General features: G+C 42.1%; 1 protein-coding gene across 4 annotated transcripts in view; it reads right to left on the bottom strand.

Moving 5' to 3' along the window:
• The window catches only part of AEBP2 (AE binding protein 2), a 35,185-nt gene that overhangs the window by 10,464 nt on the left and 10,184 nt on the right, over positions 1 to 14,537 (bottom strand). For 3 of the 4 annotated variants that reach the window (XM_040345463.1, XM_040345461.1, XM_040345462.1), the window contains exons 2-5: positions 11,744 to 11,872; positions 5,057 to 5,261; positions 3,782 to 3,889; positions 3,425 to 3,608 (exon numbers count right to left, since the gene is read on the bottom strand). In XM_040345463.1, the coding sequence (XP_040201397.1) occupies positions 3,425 to 3,608; positions 3,782 to 3,889; positions 5,057 to 5,261; positions 11,744 to 11,872 (626 nt within the window). The remainder of the gene's footprint in view (positions 1 to 3,424; positions 3,609 to 3,781; positions 3,890 to 5,056; positions 5,262 to 11,743; positions 11,873 to 14,537) is intronic. The other variant, XM_040345464.1, reaches the window with a different exon arrangement.

The raw sequence follows: 14,537 nt of genomic DNA on the forward strand, positions 1-14,537 counted from the left end.
GACAACAGCGACCCCAGTCCACCACCATCTGGACCAACAGAGCACCCACAGTGAGTGACACTTTTGGATTACTGGAGATTGGCACATAGACTGGAGATGGGAACAGATTAGGCTGCATTGAGGCTGCAGATGGATACTGACCACAAAATTTAACACAACGTTTTTTTTTCCTGAAACTTCCCTCTAAAATTGGGGTGCGCGTTATACGACGATAAATACGGTATATATCACTCCTAAGTTTAATGAAACCATTGAGGGTGTGTTATTTTAACCACTTGCTGACCGCCCTATAGCAGTTTTACTGCTACTCTGCGATGGATCACGTATACATACGTGATCCTGCACTCCCGCCTGTGCAGGGGGGGGACCGTCCACTACCAGGCCTCTTCTGCTGTGATTATACTTCTACTGTGACCGTCTGCTGCCAGGGCACTCAATGTCTGCCAGCACCCACTGATTGTCGGAGCAGAGACTCTGGAAAGGAGCTCTGTCTATGTAAACAAAGCAGAGTTTTTTGTTCTAACAGGGGGCAAGGAATAGATTTTGTGTTTCTGCAAAGCAGGGACTAAAAATCCATCTCTTCCCCTAGTAAAAGTAGCATTTACAGTACACAAAAACACTGGCTAGGCACACAGTAAACCCTTTGATCGCCCTGATGGTTTAACCCCTTCCCAGCCAGTGTCATTAGATAATTTTAGCACCGATTACTGTATTAGTGTCACCGGATCAGAATGACTCTCTCTCATCTATCTATCTATCTATATATAAAAAAAATGAGAGAGAGAATATCATAGAGAGATAATCTATCTATGATATTCTCTCTCGCTCTATATACATGAATATATATATATATATATATATATATATATAAAACATACACATTCTCTCTCTCTCTCTCTCTCTCTCTATATATATATATATATATAAACAATCCATAAATATATACCATAGTTTGTAGACGCTATATTGTAAACCAATCAATATATGCTTATTGGGATGCGCCCGAGCACTGCGGCTCCAGGCGCACGCTCCTCACAGTCCCGCTGTCTGCGTCAATGGACGCAGCAGCGGGACTCGGGAGTAGGCACGCATGGGTGCACCTAGGGAAAGTGGCCTTCTGTGGGGGCACCCGAGGAAAAGGGGCCTGGGGCACTGGCAGGGGACCCTAAAAGAGGAGAATCAGGGCTGCTCTGTGCAAAACCACTGCACAGCGCATGCAAGTATAGACATGTTTGTTATTTAATTAGATTTTGTTTAAAAAGGAAGGTTTACAAGCACTTTAATTATAGGCTGTGCACTTTATTATAGATTTATATAGAGGGGGACAGAACAGCCATATTTAAAATATTCACAGAAAAAATATAATATATAGAATAAATATACTTTGAATGGTTTCAGTAGGTTTCAGTAGACACTGACATAACGTAGAATATATTTGTTCACATATGTTTTATACATGTGGTGTTTGTATATGAATTTCTATATGCTCAATTTGATGCACTTTTGATTTTGGTTGCGGAGAGTTTTTATTTTCATGTGATTTGGTGTGGAAACACACAACAGCTGCTGCATCCATTGTGGAAATTAATAGCACAAATAATGTAATATTTGAAACGTTTGTTTTTTTTTAGATGTAAACATTTGACCTTTAACCCCAACACCCAGAAACGGGTGAAGCTACAGTGTAATAGAAAAGACATTTGTAGAATTTTTGAGATAGAACTGAGAAACAAATGTTGATTTCTTCATTATGTAAAAATCATCTAAGGGAATAAAATAACATTTTTTTATATTTACAATTGCATGTTATATAATCATCCCAACGTTATAAAAGGCAAAGAAAGATTTTCAGCGAAACAGAGTATATAACCTTGTGAGAGAGAAGTGCGATGTTGTACATATGATGAACTCCTGCCATAATTATCCCCAGGACAAGTGGAATAAGTGCGACTGCTCTGGTGTCTTTGTATGCAAGGCATGATAACAGGATAAACAGAATATATTTCCATTACTTCTGGGTATCCATGTACCTGAAGATATAAATCACTTCCACTGCTTCCCCCTAATACAGAACCTGGACTTTTTGGCAATGGAGATAGCAGTGTAACCTACCCTTCATCTGTCCTAAAGCTGCAAAATAAGAGATCCCAGGACTACCCATGACAGACCAGAGAAGATCTACAGCTGCCAACAGTGGCCACAATACTGCTTCTCATTTGCTCTATAGGGATAGACCCGAAGGACCAAAGCATCTGTTGCCAACAGTAGTCACACTCTGCTCTAGGCGGAGACCAGAAGAACGTGAGAGGACCTGTAGCCTCCAACAGTGGTCAGGCCACTTCCTTTCAACTGCACTATAGTGGAGTCCAAAATGACCAGAGAGATCTGTAGCCTTTAACCATAGCCACAATACTGCTCCTTCTCTGCTCTACAGAGGGGACCAGGACATGAAAACAGTGGCCAATAATATGTTTCCTCCTCTGTTCTAGAGAGGAGATCAGAAGGACAAGAAATGATCTGTAGCCCAACAGGTCTCCTCCTCTGCTGTATATCAGAAACCAGAGGTTCTGTATCCTCTAACAGTGATTACAATGCTGCTCCTTCTCTGCTCAATATAGTGGAGACCAAAAGAGGTTAAACCCCCTGACGGATTGCAGGAGATATAGCGTTAAAAGTAGCGCCTGCAATCCGCCCTAAAAGTGCTGCTCTATTGTCTCCAGTGTGAAAGCCTGAGGGCTTTCACACTGGAGCGTTGCGCTAGCAGGACGGTAAAAAAAGTCCTGCTAGCCGCATCTTTAGAGTGGTAAAGGAGCAGTGTGTATACCGCTCAACCACCGCTCCTGCCCATTGAAATCAATGGGACAGCGTGGCTATAATGCATCCCGCTAGCAGCTGAAGTGCACCACAAATCCGCCCATAGCATTGGCGGTAAAAATAGCGGCATTTTACTGCCGATGCTATGGGCACCTCAGTGTGGAAGGGGTCTTAAAGAGGATCTGTAGCCTCTAGCAGTGGTTGGGCAACTACATCCTGGTCGGCTCTAAAGTGTAGACCAGAAGGACTATGGAAGATCTGTAGCTTCCATCACTGGCTACAATACTGCGCCTCCTCTGCTCTACAGAAAAGACTAGAAGGGTCAGAGAGGATCTGTGGTCAGAATATTGTGCCTCCACTAATAAGAGGCAGAATATAGCTTCTAACAGTAATCGCTCCTCTGCTCTATGGAGGAGACCAGACGGACCAGAGAGGATCTTAAGCCTTCGACAGTGGTCATGCTGCTACACCTACTCTGCTCCATATAGGAGCCAAGAAGGATTAGGGAGGATGTGTAGCCTCCCCCAACAGTGGCCAGGCTACTACACCTCCTCCCTCTATGGCAGACCCCAGCTCTATCCCCTATGTACAATCTGCACCATCTACTTACGTTGTGTGCGTTTCCGTCTATTCTTCAGTTTCCTTCGCTTATTCAATGCAGCTTTGGAGGGAGAATCCTCTTTGGACTTGTGGCTGGACATTTTCGAAGAGTTCTGCTGACTGAAGTGAGTGGGCACGTGGCGGGCAAGACCTCCTTGCGAGGCAAAGCTGGCATTACATCCTCCAACGACGCACTGCAAAGACATGTCAAGAAAACGGTCAGACGGATAACTACCAGCACAATGGAGATAAAAGCACTGGTCTCCCATTCTACAATTCATCAAAAAAAATAAAAAAAAATAAGTGATAACAGCAGCATTATTTCCCATAATGTTCAGTGCAAGGGAAGCCTCCAGCACTATCCTACCTTGAAGGGTTTATCTCCACTGTGTGTCAACATGTGTCGCTGCAGCCAGCTTTGACTAGTGGAGGGTGTGTTGTACACCTTACATCCCTTCCAAAAGCAGACGAACACCTGCAGAAAAAGGATGTGACAAGACAAAATATTATTCAGACAATTCAAAATTAAAAGTTTAAGTCAAGGCACATTCCCTATTTTATCCCTTTAACACAACCGAAGAGGAAAGGGAAAATACCTGTTGATCTGCCCAGTGGGCTCCTAAAGATCAGCGGACAGATTCCCCGCTTAGCCGGCGGAGTCCGCCCCATGTAGAAGGGGCCTTAAAATACAGTTTTATATTAAAGAAATGCCATATTGGCGTAAAAATGCTCATCTTAATGCAGGCATGGCAACCTAGTAATTAGGTGTTCCATAGGGGGCCCTTAAAACCTTTGCAAGGCCCTCATTCATTTTAACTAAAACGACACCTGGACTGTTCTACCGAAGAAAGTCTACATCTTTGCATTGACCTGCAACAGAAAATGCCCTTTGACTCTTTAATCACTAGTAAAATATCAGTAGTAAAATTATTTGGCAGTAGATGCAATCCCTGGAGTTTTCTTGCCTCTATTCCACTAGAGTTCGACCAATTGGATGTATTGTCTGTAAATGTTATCCTCTGCTCATTAGTGACGCACCAAAATTATCGGTCGCTGAAAATTACAGGCCAAAGATAGGGTTTTCAGGCACTATGCCAAAAAAAAAAAAAAAAGGTCATGCGACTCAAATTGCATCAAGAACGCAACACAGGTGCATTTTTTATGCATTCTTGCTGCGTTTTCAATAGGAAGGTGCATTTTTTCCAAGAAAGGTGCAAATAATGTCCAACAAATTCATATTAATTTGAATAAATGATACTTAAAAAGTCGAATATAATAAACTTAGAAAAAAAATTATCAAATTTTTTCAAAACTGAATTTCGGTTTTGACCAACTACATCCTGACTTTTCAGTTTTGGGACTGGAATTGCCTCTTGCCGGTTTCATACAACTTTTTACATGCAGTTAGGGCAGAAAAAAGTTTATGTGCTGCTAGATGGTGGTTTAAAGCCTAACAGCATGTAGCTTTGGATGTAGTAGGGAAGGTCAAAATGCAGGTCTCTGAACCCTTCCCCATGCTAATCAAAAACAAAATAAAAAAGCTTTGGCTTAAGTTGTGCTTTAATGCTCCAGATCAAGTACTAGCATCAGTTGATGGCAAAATAACCCCCCATCAATGTTAGATTGATCAATAAAGGATTACCCCTCCACGCTGGCCGTCAACATGAAGAGAACGGATGTGCTCGGCGAGGTCAGGGCTGGAGGAGAAGCAGTTCTGGCACTGGTCCCAGCAGCAGTTGTAGGAAATGATTTTGCCTGATGAGTTGGATAATCCTAGACCGTTCATGGATGGGGTGGAGCGTCCACTGGAGATTGTGCTGTCCACATCCATCAGGGTGCTGCTTATACTAGAAATTCAAACACAAGTCCATTACTGTCAGTCCCTTTAAACTTCTGAATACTGAAGCTCATAGACCTACGGTCCTTACACAACTGAGTCTAGAAGCACCTAGGCAGCAGCAGGCTCCACACAGTGTGCCATTATAATACCACTAGAGGAGATTATAGCCAACACATTATGAGCCAGAAGGGCTTTAGAACCAACACATTATGAGCCAGAAGGGCTTTAGAACCAACACATTATGAGCCAGAAGGGCTTTAGAACCAACACATTATGAGCCAGAAGGGCTTTAGAACCAACACATTATGAGCCAGAAGGGCTTAGAACCAACACACTATGAGCCAGAAGGGCTTAGAACCAACACACTATGAGCCAGAAGGGCTTAGTACCAACACACTATGAGCCAGAAGGGCTTAGTACCAACACATTATGAGCCAGAAGGGCTTAGTACCAACACATTATGAGCCAGAAGGGGTTTAGAACCAACACATTATGAGCCAGAAGGGCTTAGAACCAACACATTATGAGCCAGAAGGGCTTAGTACCAACACATTATGAGCCAGAAGGGCTTAGAACCAACACATTTTTAGCCTACATAGCTTAGAACCAACAAATTATAAGCCAGAAGAGCTTAGCACCAACACTTTACTAGATAGCAAAGTTTAGAACCAACACATTACTAGCCAGCAGAGTCTAGAACCAACTCATTACTACCAAGGAGTAGTCTGGCTTATGTACTATACATACAGTTGGGATCGAAAGTTTGGGCACCCCAGGTAAAAATGTGCATAACGAAACCAAGGAAAGATGGAAAAATCTGAGTCTAGAAGCACCTAGGCAGCAGCAGGCTCCACACAGTGTGCCATTATAATACCACTAGAGGAGATTATAGCCAACACATTATGAGCCAGAAGGGCTTTAGAACCAACACATTATGAGCCAGAAGGGCTTTAGAACCAACACATGAGCCAGAAGGGCTTTAGAACCAACACATTATGAGCCAGAAGGGCTTTAGAACCAACACATTATGAGCCAGAAGGGCTTTAGAACCAACACATTACTAGCCAGCAGAGTCTAGAACCAACTCATTACTACCAAGGAGTAGTCTGGCTTATGTACTATACATACAGTTGGGATCGAAAGTTTGGGCACCCCAGGTAAAAATGTGCATAACGAAGCCAAGGAAAGATGGAAAAATCTCCAAAAGGCATCAAATTACAGATTAGACATTCTTATAATATGTCAAAAAAAGTTGGATTTTATTTCCATCATTTACACTTTCAAAATTACAGAAAACAAAAAAATGGCATCTGCAAAAGTTTGGGCACCCTGCAGAATTTATAGCATGCACTGCCCCCTTTGCAAAGCTGAGACCTGCCAGTGTCATGGATTGTTCTCAATCATCGTCTGGGAAAACCAGGTGATGTCAATCTCAAAGGTTTTAAATGCCCAGACTCATCTGACCTTGCCCCAACAATCAGCACCATGGGTTCTTCTAAGCAATTGTCTAGAAAACTGAAAATAATTGACGCTCACAAAGCTGGAGAAGGCTATAAGAAGATAGAAAAGCGTTTTCAGATGTCAATATCCTCTGTTCGGAATGTAATTAAGAAATGGCAGTCATCAGGAACAGTGGAAGTTAAAGCAAGATCTGGAAGACCAAGAAAAATATCAGACAGAACAGCTCGTAGGATTGTGAGAAAAGCAATTCAAAACCCACGTTTGACTGCACGATCCCTCCAAAAAGATCTGGCAGACACTGGAGTTGTGGTACACTATTCCACTATAAAGAGATACTTGTAAAAATATGGTCTTCATGGAAGAGTTATCAGAAGAAAACCTCTTCTACGTCCTCACCACAAAAATCAGCGTTTGAACTTTGCAAATGAACATATAGACAAGCCTGATGCATTTTGGAAACAAGTTCTGTAGACCGATGAGGTTAAAATAGAACTTTTTGACCGGAATGAGCAAAGGTACGTTTGAAGAAAGGGCACAGAATTTAATGAAAAGAACTTCTGTCCAACTGTTAAGCATGGGGGTGGATCAATCATGCTTTGGGGTTGTATTGCAGCCAGTGGCACAGGGAACATTTCACAAGTAGAAGGAAAAATGGATTCAATACAATTTCAGGAAATTTTGGATGGTAATTTGATGCCATCTGTGAAAAAGCTGAAGTTAAAGAGAGGATGGCTTCTACTAGACATGTGCATTCGTTTTTGTTAGAATGTATTTTCGTCCGAAAATCAGGTTTTTTCGTTATCGTTTTAACAAACAATAACGAAAGTGCAAGAAACGAAAACCGAAAGATCCGACATAAAAATGCTTTATTTTCGTTTTCGTTGCAGTAAAAATTCGATATAGAGAGATTTGACATTATAGGGAAAAGATTCGTCACTATAGAAATAATAGATTCGACATTACAGAGAATAGATTTCGATTTATGAGAAAATAGATTCGACATTATAGAGAATAGATTCGACATTATTACTAGTCATACAACATTAGAATTCTTGTAGGCAGAATATTCGAACGGAAATGTACGATTCGACGTTCCGTCGAATATTTTTTTTGACCATTAGACAGCAACCTACAAAGATTCGACGTTCCGGCGAATATTCTTTTGACCATTCGACAGAAACCAAGTATTATTGGATTTTCGGACGAAAGCTATTCCCCAACGAAAAACGAAATAAATCAAAACGATTTTCGGGAGTAACTAAATAAATTTATTTTCCAAACGAAAACGAAAAAACAAAATAAAATATTCCAGTCTGCACATGTCTAGCTTCTACAAATGGATAATGATCCTAAACACACCTCAAAATCCACAGGGGATTACATCAAGAGGCATAAACTATAGGTTTTTCCATGGCCTTCACAATCTCCTGACCTCAACATAATTGAAAATCTATGGATAGACCTTAAAAAGAGCAGTGTGACACAGACAGCCCAGAAATCTTAAAGAACTGGACGACTTTTGTAAGGAAGAATGGGCAAAGATACCTCAAACAAGAATTGAAAGACTCTTGGCTGGCTACAAAAAGCGTTTACAAGCTGTGATACTTGCCAAAGGGGGCAGTACAAGATATTAACTCTGCCGGGTGCCCAAACTTTTGCAGACGCCATTTTTTTTGTTTTCTGTAATTTTGAAAGTGTAAAAGATGGAAATAAAATCCAACTTTTTTTTTTTACATATTATAAGAATGTCTAATCTGTAATTTGATGCCTTGGAGATTTTTCCATCTTTCCTTGGCTTAGTTATGCACATTAGAGCTGCACGATTAATCACAGAGAGAATCGCGATTTCGTGGCTCCCCGCCCACGATTCTTCTGTTTCACGGCCAGTTCCACGTAACCAGCGTGGAACGCAAATGGCGCCGATATCGGAACCGACATCAGCGGCCTGCGTCACTGGATGGATGCCTGGGCTTCTCTTGCAGATCTGTACAACTGTAGTGTGTATCCATGCGCCATCCAATGGTTTCTGGCGGTACTGCTTCTGATGTATAAAAAAGAGACCATGATATGTCTATAATGTTAAAGACCATATAACTCCTATGAAAAAAGCAGAATCAAAGTTTAATTCTGCTTTTCTCATAGGAGTTATATGGTCTTTAACATTATAGACATATCACTGGTCTGTTTTTTATATATTCATATTTTCAGATAAATCACAGATTTATTAGGGGGGGGGGGGGGGGTTCTGGCATTCAGTTGAGAATCGTGATCTTTAGTCTAAGCAAAAGAATCGTGAACCCTCCAGCAGTCCCATATGGACTCTGGCTGTGTGGAGTGGCCGGAGCCATGAAGTCACTCCCACGTCACCGTTCACGGCATACCGTCCTGTTCTTTCAGAGTATGTGCCGGCGACACCATCAGTTGCATCAAAAGTAAAGATTTCCTAAACGGTGCACGTTTAGCAAATATTTACTATACCTATAGGCAAGTCTTACTATAGGTAAAAAGTAATGCATGGGAGTTTACTGCCACTTTACAGGGCAGCAGGAACATTGTAAGCTAGAATTGTGCAGCCTGCCATTTCTATTTCCCTCATAACATACAAGCTGCTTGCTGTGGGGGGCACTCAACAGGAGGGAGGGGCCAGGAGCTCTAGCCAGGGTCCCAAGAAGAGGAGGCTGGGCTGCTCTGTGCAAAACCAGTTCACAGAGCAGGCAAGTATAACATGTCTTTATATATATATATATATATATATATAAAAACGCTTTAAAAAAGGCACTAGAGATAGGGAATATTGGATACAAATCTGGGCCACAATAGTCTCCTGTTCCATCGATACGCTTATGCTTGAATCTGCCTTTAAATCCATCTCCATGTGGTATATGGTCCCAACCCATTTAGCACACCTTTGCCCCAACTCTTCCAATACCGGTATTTGAGGATGCTCCCTTCCAGGGGACATACACCACGCATGGTGATAATGCTTTCTAGATTTTGAGTGAAGGCACTAAAACTGTTGCAAACGTTAACCTGCCCCTTTCCCAGAGATGCTACACACTGCTATAGGCATGGAATGCCCTTGGTTTCTGGCTGGAGTGTCCCAGATGTCCTCCTTTTGATCTCCCCTTCTTTCCATTCCGTTCTCTCTCCCACTTTTATCTGTCCCCTATGTTCTGGGAGCGCAACCACTATGTCTCTTAACTTATCTCTGTGCAAGGCCCGACTCATACCTACTCTGAAGCCTCGTACACACGGCCGGGTTTCCCAACGGGAAGACTGCGAGGAGAGCTTTTGGCTGAGAATCCTGGCTGTGTGTATGCTCCTAGCAGTTCTTTCAACGGGCCCGAAAACCGCCAGACAAAAAAAAAAAAAAAGGAGAACCTGGTCTATTTTTTCCCAAGTTTTTGGTCGTTTTCCTATGGGAAAAACTGCAATGTTTTCTTGGGAGTAAAGAACGCTCATATTGGCATTTTTGTACAAAGTTTAGACGAGTTTTTACATTTTTTTTTTCTGGCTCCAATCAGAAACTCAATTGAGGTGGTTTATTTTTTCTGCCTTTAAATGTTAAACTTAAAATATGCCTCTTAACCTCCTAATGTGCATGTACACATACAACAGTGAACTGCTTCGTCAGGCAGAACACAAAACTTTTTTTTAAGCCAGTGTGCATGGAGCCTTACGGTTTTCTATGGCTCACAGCTGCACTCCTTTTAACAATGTTGATTACGTTCGAACATTTGTACAGGTCATACTATGCATCTTCCAAGACTTTAACAAAGACATAGTAAAAAGGGAAAGTGATCTTTATGTTTTTGGCCCAAACTCCAGATCAGAGCTTCCCTGGCACATGCAGGATAAGCCACTGTACATGTGACCCCACACGTCACGTCATCTGCTGTCACATCAGATACAAAGTGTAGGGCAAGTTACGGTATTGGTGGGCAAATTCTACAATTGGAGGTGGTTATTTAAAGGCCGATTCACACTTATTGCATGTCTTAATGCACATTTTACAGCACATGGGAGGACAATGGTGAGCTGTGGAGTTTACGGACTGTTCATTCAAATCGCATCAGCATGCTACACAACGCATGTTCATTCACTCAAAACAGCGCAAAAGTGTGGAAAGGTTCAAAACATATTAAACTGCAAGTCAAGCAATTTATTTATTTTTTTGGTGGATGAAATGATGCAACAGACAGGAAGCGAGCTGAAATCTTTTAAATTTGGACACATTTTAAGGTTTTGGTGGGGGCCCCTTTCACACTGGGTCGGTGGGTGTGTCGGTGGTAAAGCACCGATATTTTTAGCAGCGCTTTACCGTCAATTTTGCGGCGCTATTTGGCAGCTTTTAACCCCCGCTAGCGGCCAGAAAAAAAAGGGTTAAAACCACCCGCAAAAGGATTTCAATAGGCAGGAGCGGTATACACACTGCTCCTCCGCCGATCCAAAGATGCTGCTAGCAGGACTTTTTTTTAGCGTCTTGCCAGCACACCACTCCAGTGTGAAAGCCCTCGGAGCGGCTTATTTTTAGCGTTCTAGCACCTGCAAAGCACCCCAGTGTGAAAGGGGTCTAACTGTAGCCCTTTTGTCTGGGCCCTGGGGCACTATTCCTCCCACGGACATTAACAGTGGGACAAAAATTCCTGCCACTGACACCAAAAATGGGGCACTATTCCTCCCACTGACACCAATTATGGGACATGGTTACAAACGCCAGGACATTTTCTACTCAATGGCCATAGGACAGCCCCTGAAAAGTCTGAAAGAGAGCAAACTGGCCCTTTGCTTACGCAGGTATAACTGGTACTAGTTTTACCATGGTCTCCTGTTCAGACATCGGATTGGGAATTTTTATCCCCATGTGTCAATGTACACAGTGGCAGCTTGTTGAGGTCAGTGGTATTACCAATATAGTACACATACGTATAGTATAAAAGGTACTTACCCACACAACCATTGCTACTTACCAGAGAGCTCTGTAATCATGTTTACCCGCCTTTACCATTCTACCCCGCTTGCGTTTACCTAATCAAGCCATCATCGCCACTGACAATGAACGGCTGACCCAGACTGCACAGCTTGCTGTTGTTCAGCACGACCCAGGTGCTTCCTCCTCTCTCCTCGGCTGCAGCACATTCCACCACTAAACTGACCCTGCAACATGCAAAGAGAGGCTGGTACCTTCACTCTTCAAGCCACACAACCCGCCACATCTGCTATACTACTGACCTTCTGAATTTTAGGCCTTTATGCAGTATTAGGTCCTGCTAAGGTGATTTTGATCTTTCACAGCCACACCGTTATGTTTTTATGATATGGATTTCGAAGCGCTCATACCCTTTATAACCATGTTCTTCCGGGTATGTTCACTCCCCGGTGGTTGGTTATTAGGTATACCCCTATTGTGATCATAGTAGTTTTTCTGCCGTTTTTTTTTTTCACCGTCTGTTAGATATGGTTCTGTATGGTACATTTTATATGGGAGGATGGTACCTAGAATTTGCACAATATATTATCTGGGTATGTCCTCCTTGTTAACAGGTTAGAATTTAATATATGGATTGATGTACTTTATTTGGCCGAAGGGCACAATCTGTTGATATGCAATCTACCCTGTTGCTTTGCCTTATTGCATACTGCCCGGACTTCTATCACAAATGTTGATTTTTTGTTTTATGTATGCATGCACATTTTTTTTTATATTGTCTCGTACAAAATTTCAATAAACAGTAATTATACAAAAAAAAAATTGCATGGAACTGCTTGAAAACCAGCGCCTCCCAATGCAAGCCTACATCATAGCACGTCTGTGTGAATAAAGCCTAATGATTTATCACTTTAACCACAAGCTGAAAAAAATAATAAATTAGCATTGCACCATGCTTCAACATTAAGTAGCACCAAGACTGTCTTCATGTAGACCGCCTCAAATCCTTCTGTCTCTTAAAAAGGGGTTGTAAAGGTTTGTTTTTTCTTTTCTAAATAGGTTCCTTTAAGCTAATGCATTGTTGGTTCACTTACCTTTTCCTTCGATTTCCCTTCTAAATGTTTTTTCTTCTTTGTCTGAATTTCTCACTTCCTGTTTCTCCTCAGTAAGCTGTTCTGGCTGACTAACCCCCAGCCAGAACGGCTCGGATAATGGGGGCAAGCTTACTGAGGAACAGGAAGTGAGAAATTCAGACAAAGAAAATAAAAATTTAGATGGGAAATCGAAGGAAAAGGTAAGTGAACCAACAATGCACTAGAAGACGTCATTGTCAAAACTAGTAAGGCAGAGCTTACGCACTCACGTCACAACCGGAACTTCCGAGCTAGCAGTGGAACGCAGGTGTTGCGCACGCTGTCACCACTAGTGCCTGCTCGTTTGCCTTGTGAATGTTCCGTTGTACACTTATTTAGCAATTTTAGCTTGTTTAAGCGGCTTTTGCTGCCGTTTTTAATTTCAAATAAAGGCCACTATATTTTTATACTACACCATAGGCGCCTACTGATTTTTATTTGGAGGATTTTGTCAGCGTTTATTCCTGTCTGGAGTGAGTTGGAGAGGAGGATCTGTACAGGTCGGGCTAGGAGACTTCAGGAGTACCAGTAGCTTTGGTGTGGAGTCCACCTGTTATGCTGTCTGCCCCTGCAGGGGCTCCGTAATCTGGCGAGTGGGGACACATGTGGGGGAGCACCCAAGTCACCTGATTGAACGCCTGTCACTACGGGGCACTCAGCACTGGTTTTCTGAATATTTCCAGTACAGCCTTACCAATCCTACCTATAGGAGGAATTGGGTTATGGTTCTGCTGGACTTGAATATTGACTATATTTGACTTTATTTATAAACTAGGTTACATTATTTCATCTAATTAACTTACCATATGTGCTATATGAATTATCAGGAGGTGGCTACTAGCACCTCCTCATAACTATAGCTGTATACTTACCCTCATATGGATAGACTGTCATTTGAAATTTGTATGTGGTGGATATCCTAGGTTATGCATGCAGCTGTCACACTCTCATGATCTTTATCATATTTGTTTATCTATGTGAGGTGGCTTATTATCACATATACATTAGAGTTGATTTATATTATTTAGTTCACATATACAGTATTCTAGTGTTTACACATTGCTTTTGGGTTACACTGCATGTTCAACTGTTTTTCATATTTTTTTACCACATAGGGCGAGGGTTGTGTGCCCCTTGTGCTTGCCCAATTTAATTTTGTCACACATTTTTGGGACTACTTCTAGGTAGTGCCATCACCCCTTTTTCTATTTTTCACAATGCACTTGCTTAAAGGAACCTATTTAGAAAATAAAAAAACAAACCTTTACAACCCCTTTAATGTAATCCCAGACAAACTGCATGATATGGAGACTAGGGCTCTGTGGAGGCCAAACCATCACTTTCAGGACTCCTTGTTCTTTACACTGAAGATGGCTCTTAATGATTGTGGATGTAGGTTTGGGGTCATTGTCATGCTGCAGAATAAATCTAGGGACAATCACACGCCTCCCTGATAGTATAGCACGATGGATAAGTATCTGCCTGTATTTCTTAACACTGAGGGACACCATTGATCTTGACCAAATCTCCAATTACAGAAATGCAGCCCCAAACTTGCAAGGAACCTCCACCATGCTTCACTGTTGCCTGCAGACACTTTGTAACGCTCTCCAGCCCTTCGGTCAACAAACTGCTTCCTGCTACAGACAAATATTTCAAAATTTGACTCAGTCCAGAGACCCCGCTGCCATTTTTCTGCTCCCCAGTTCCTATGTTTTCATGCATAGTTGAGTCACTTAGCCTTGTTTCTATGTCGGGA

Source organism: Rana temporaria, chromosome 3 (genome assembly GCF_905171775.1).
Source record: "Rana temporaria chromosome 3, aRanTem1.1, whole genome shotgun sequence".
Lineage (NCBI taxonomy): Eukaryota > Metazoa > Chordata > Amphibia > Anura > Ranidae > Rana > Rana temporaria.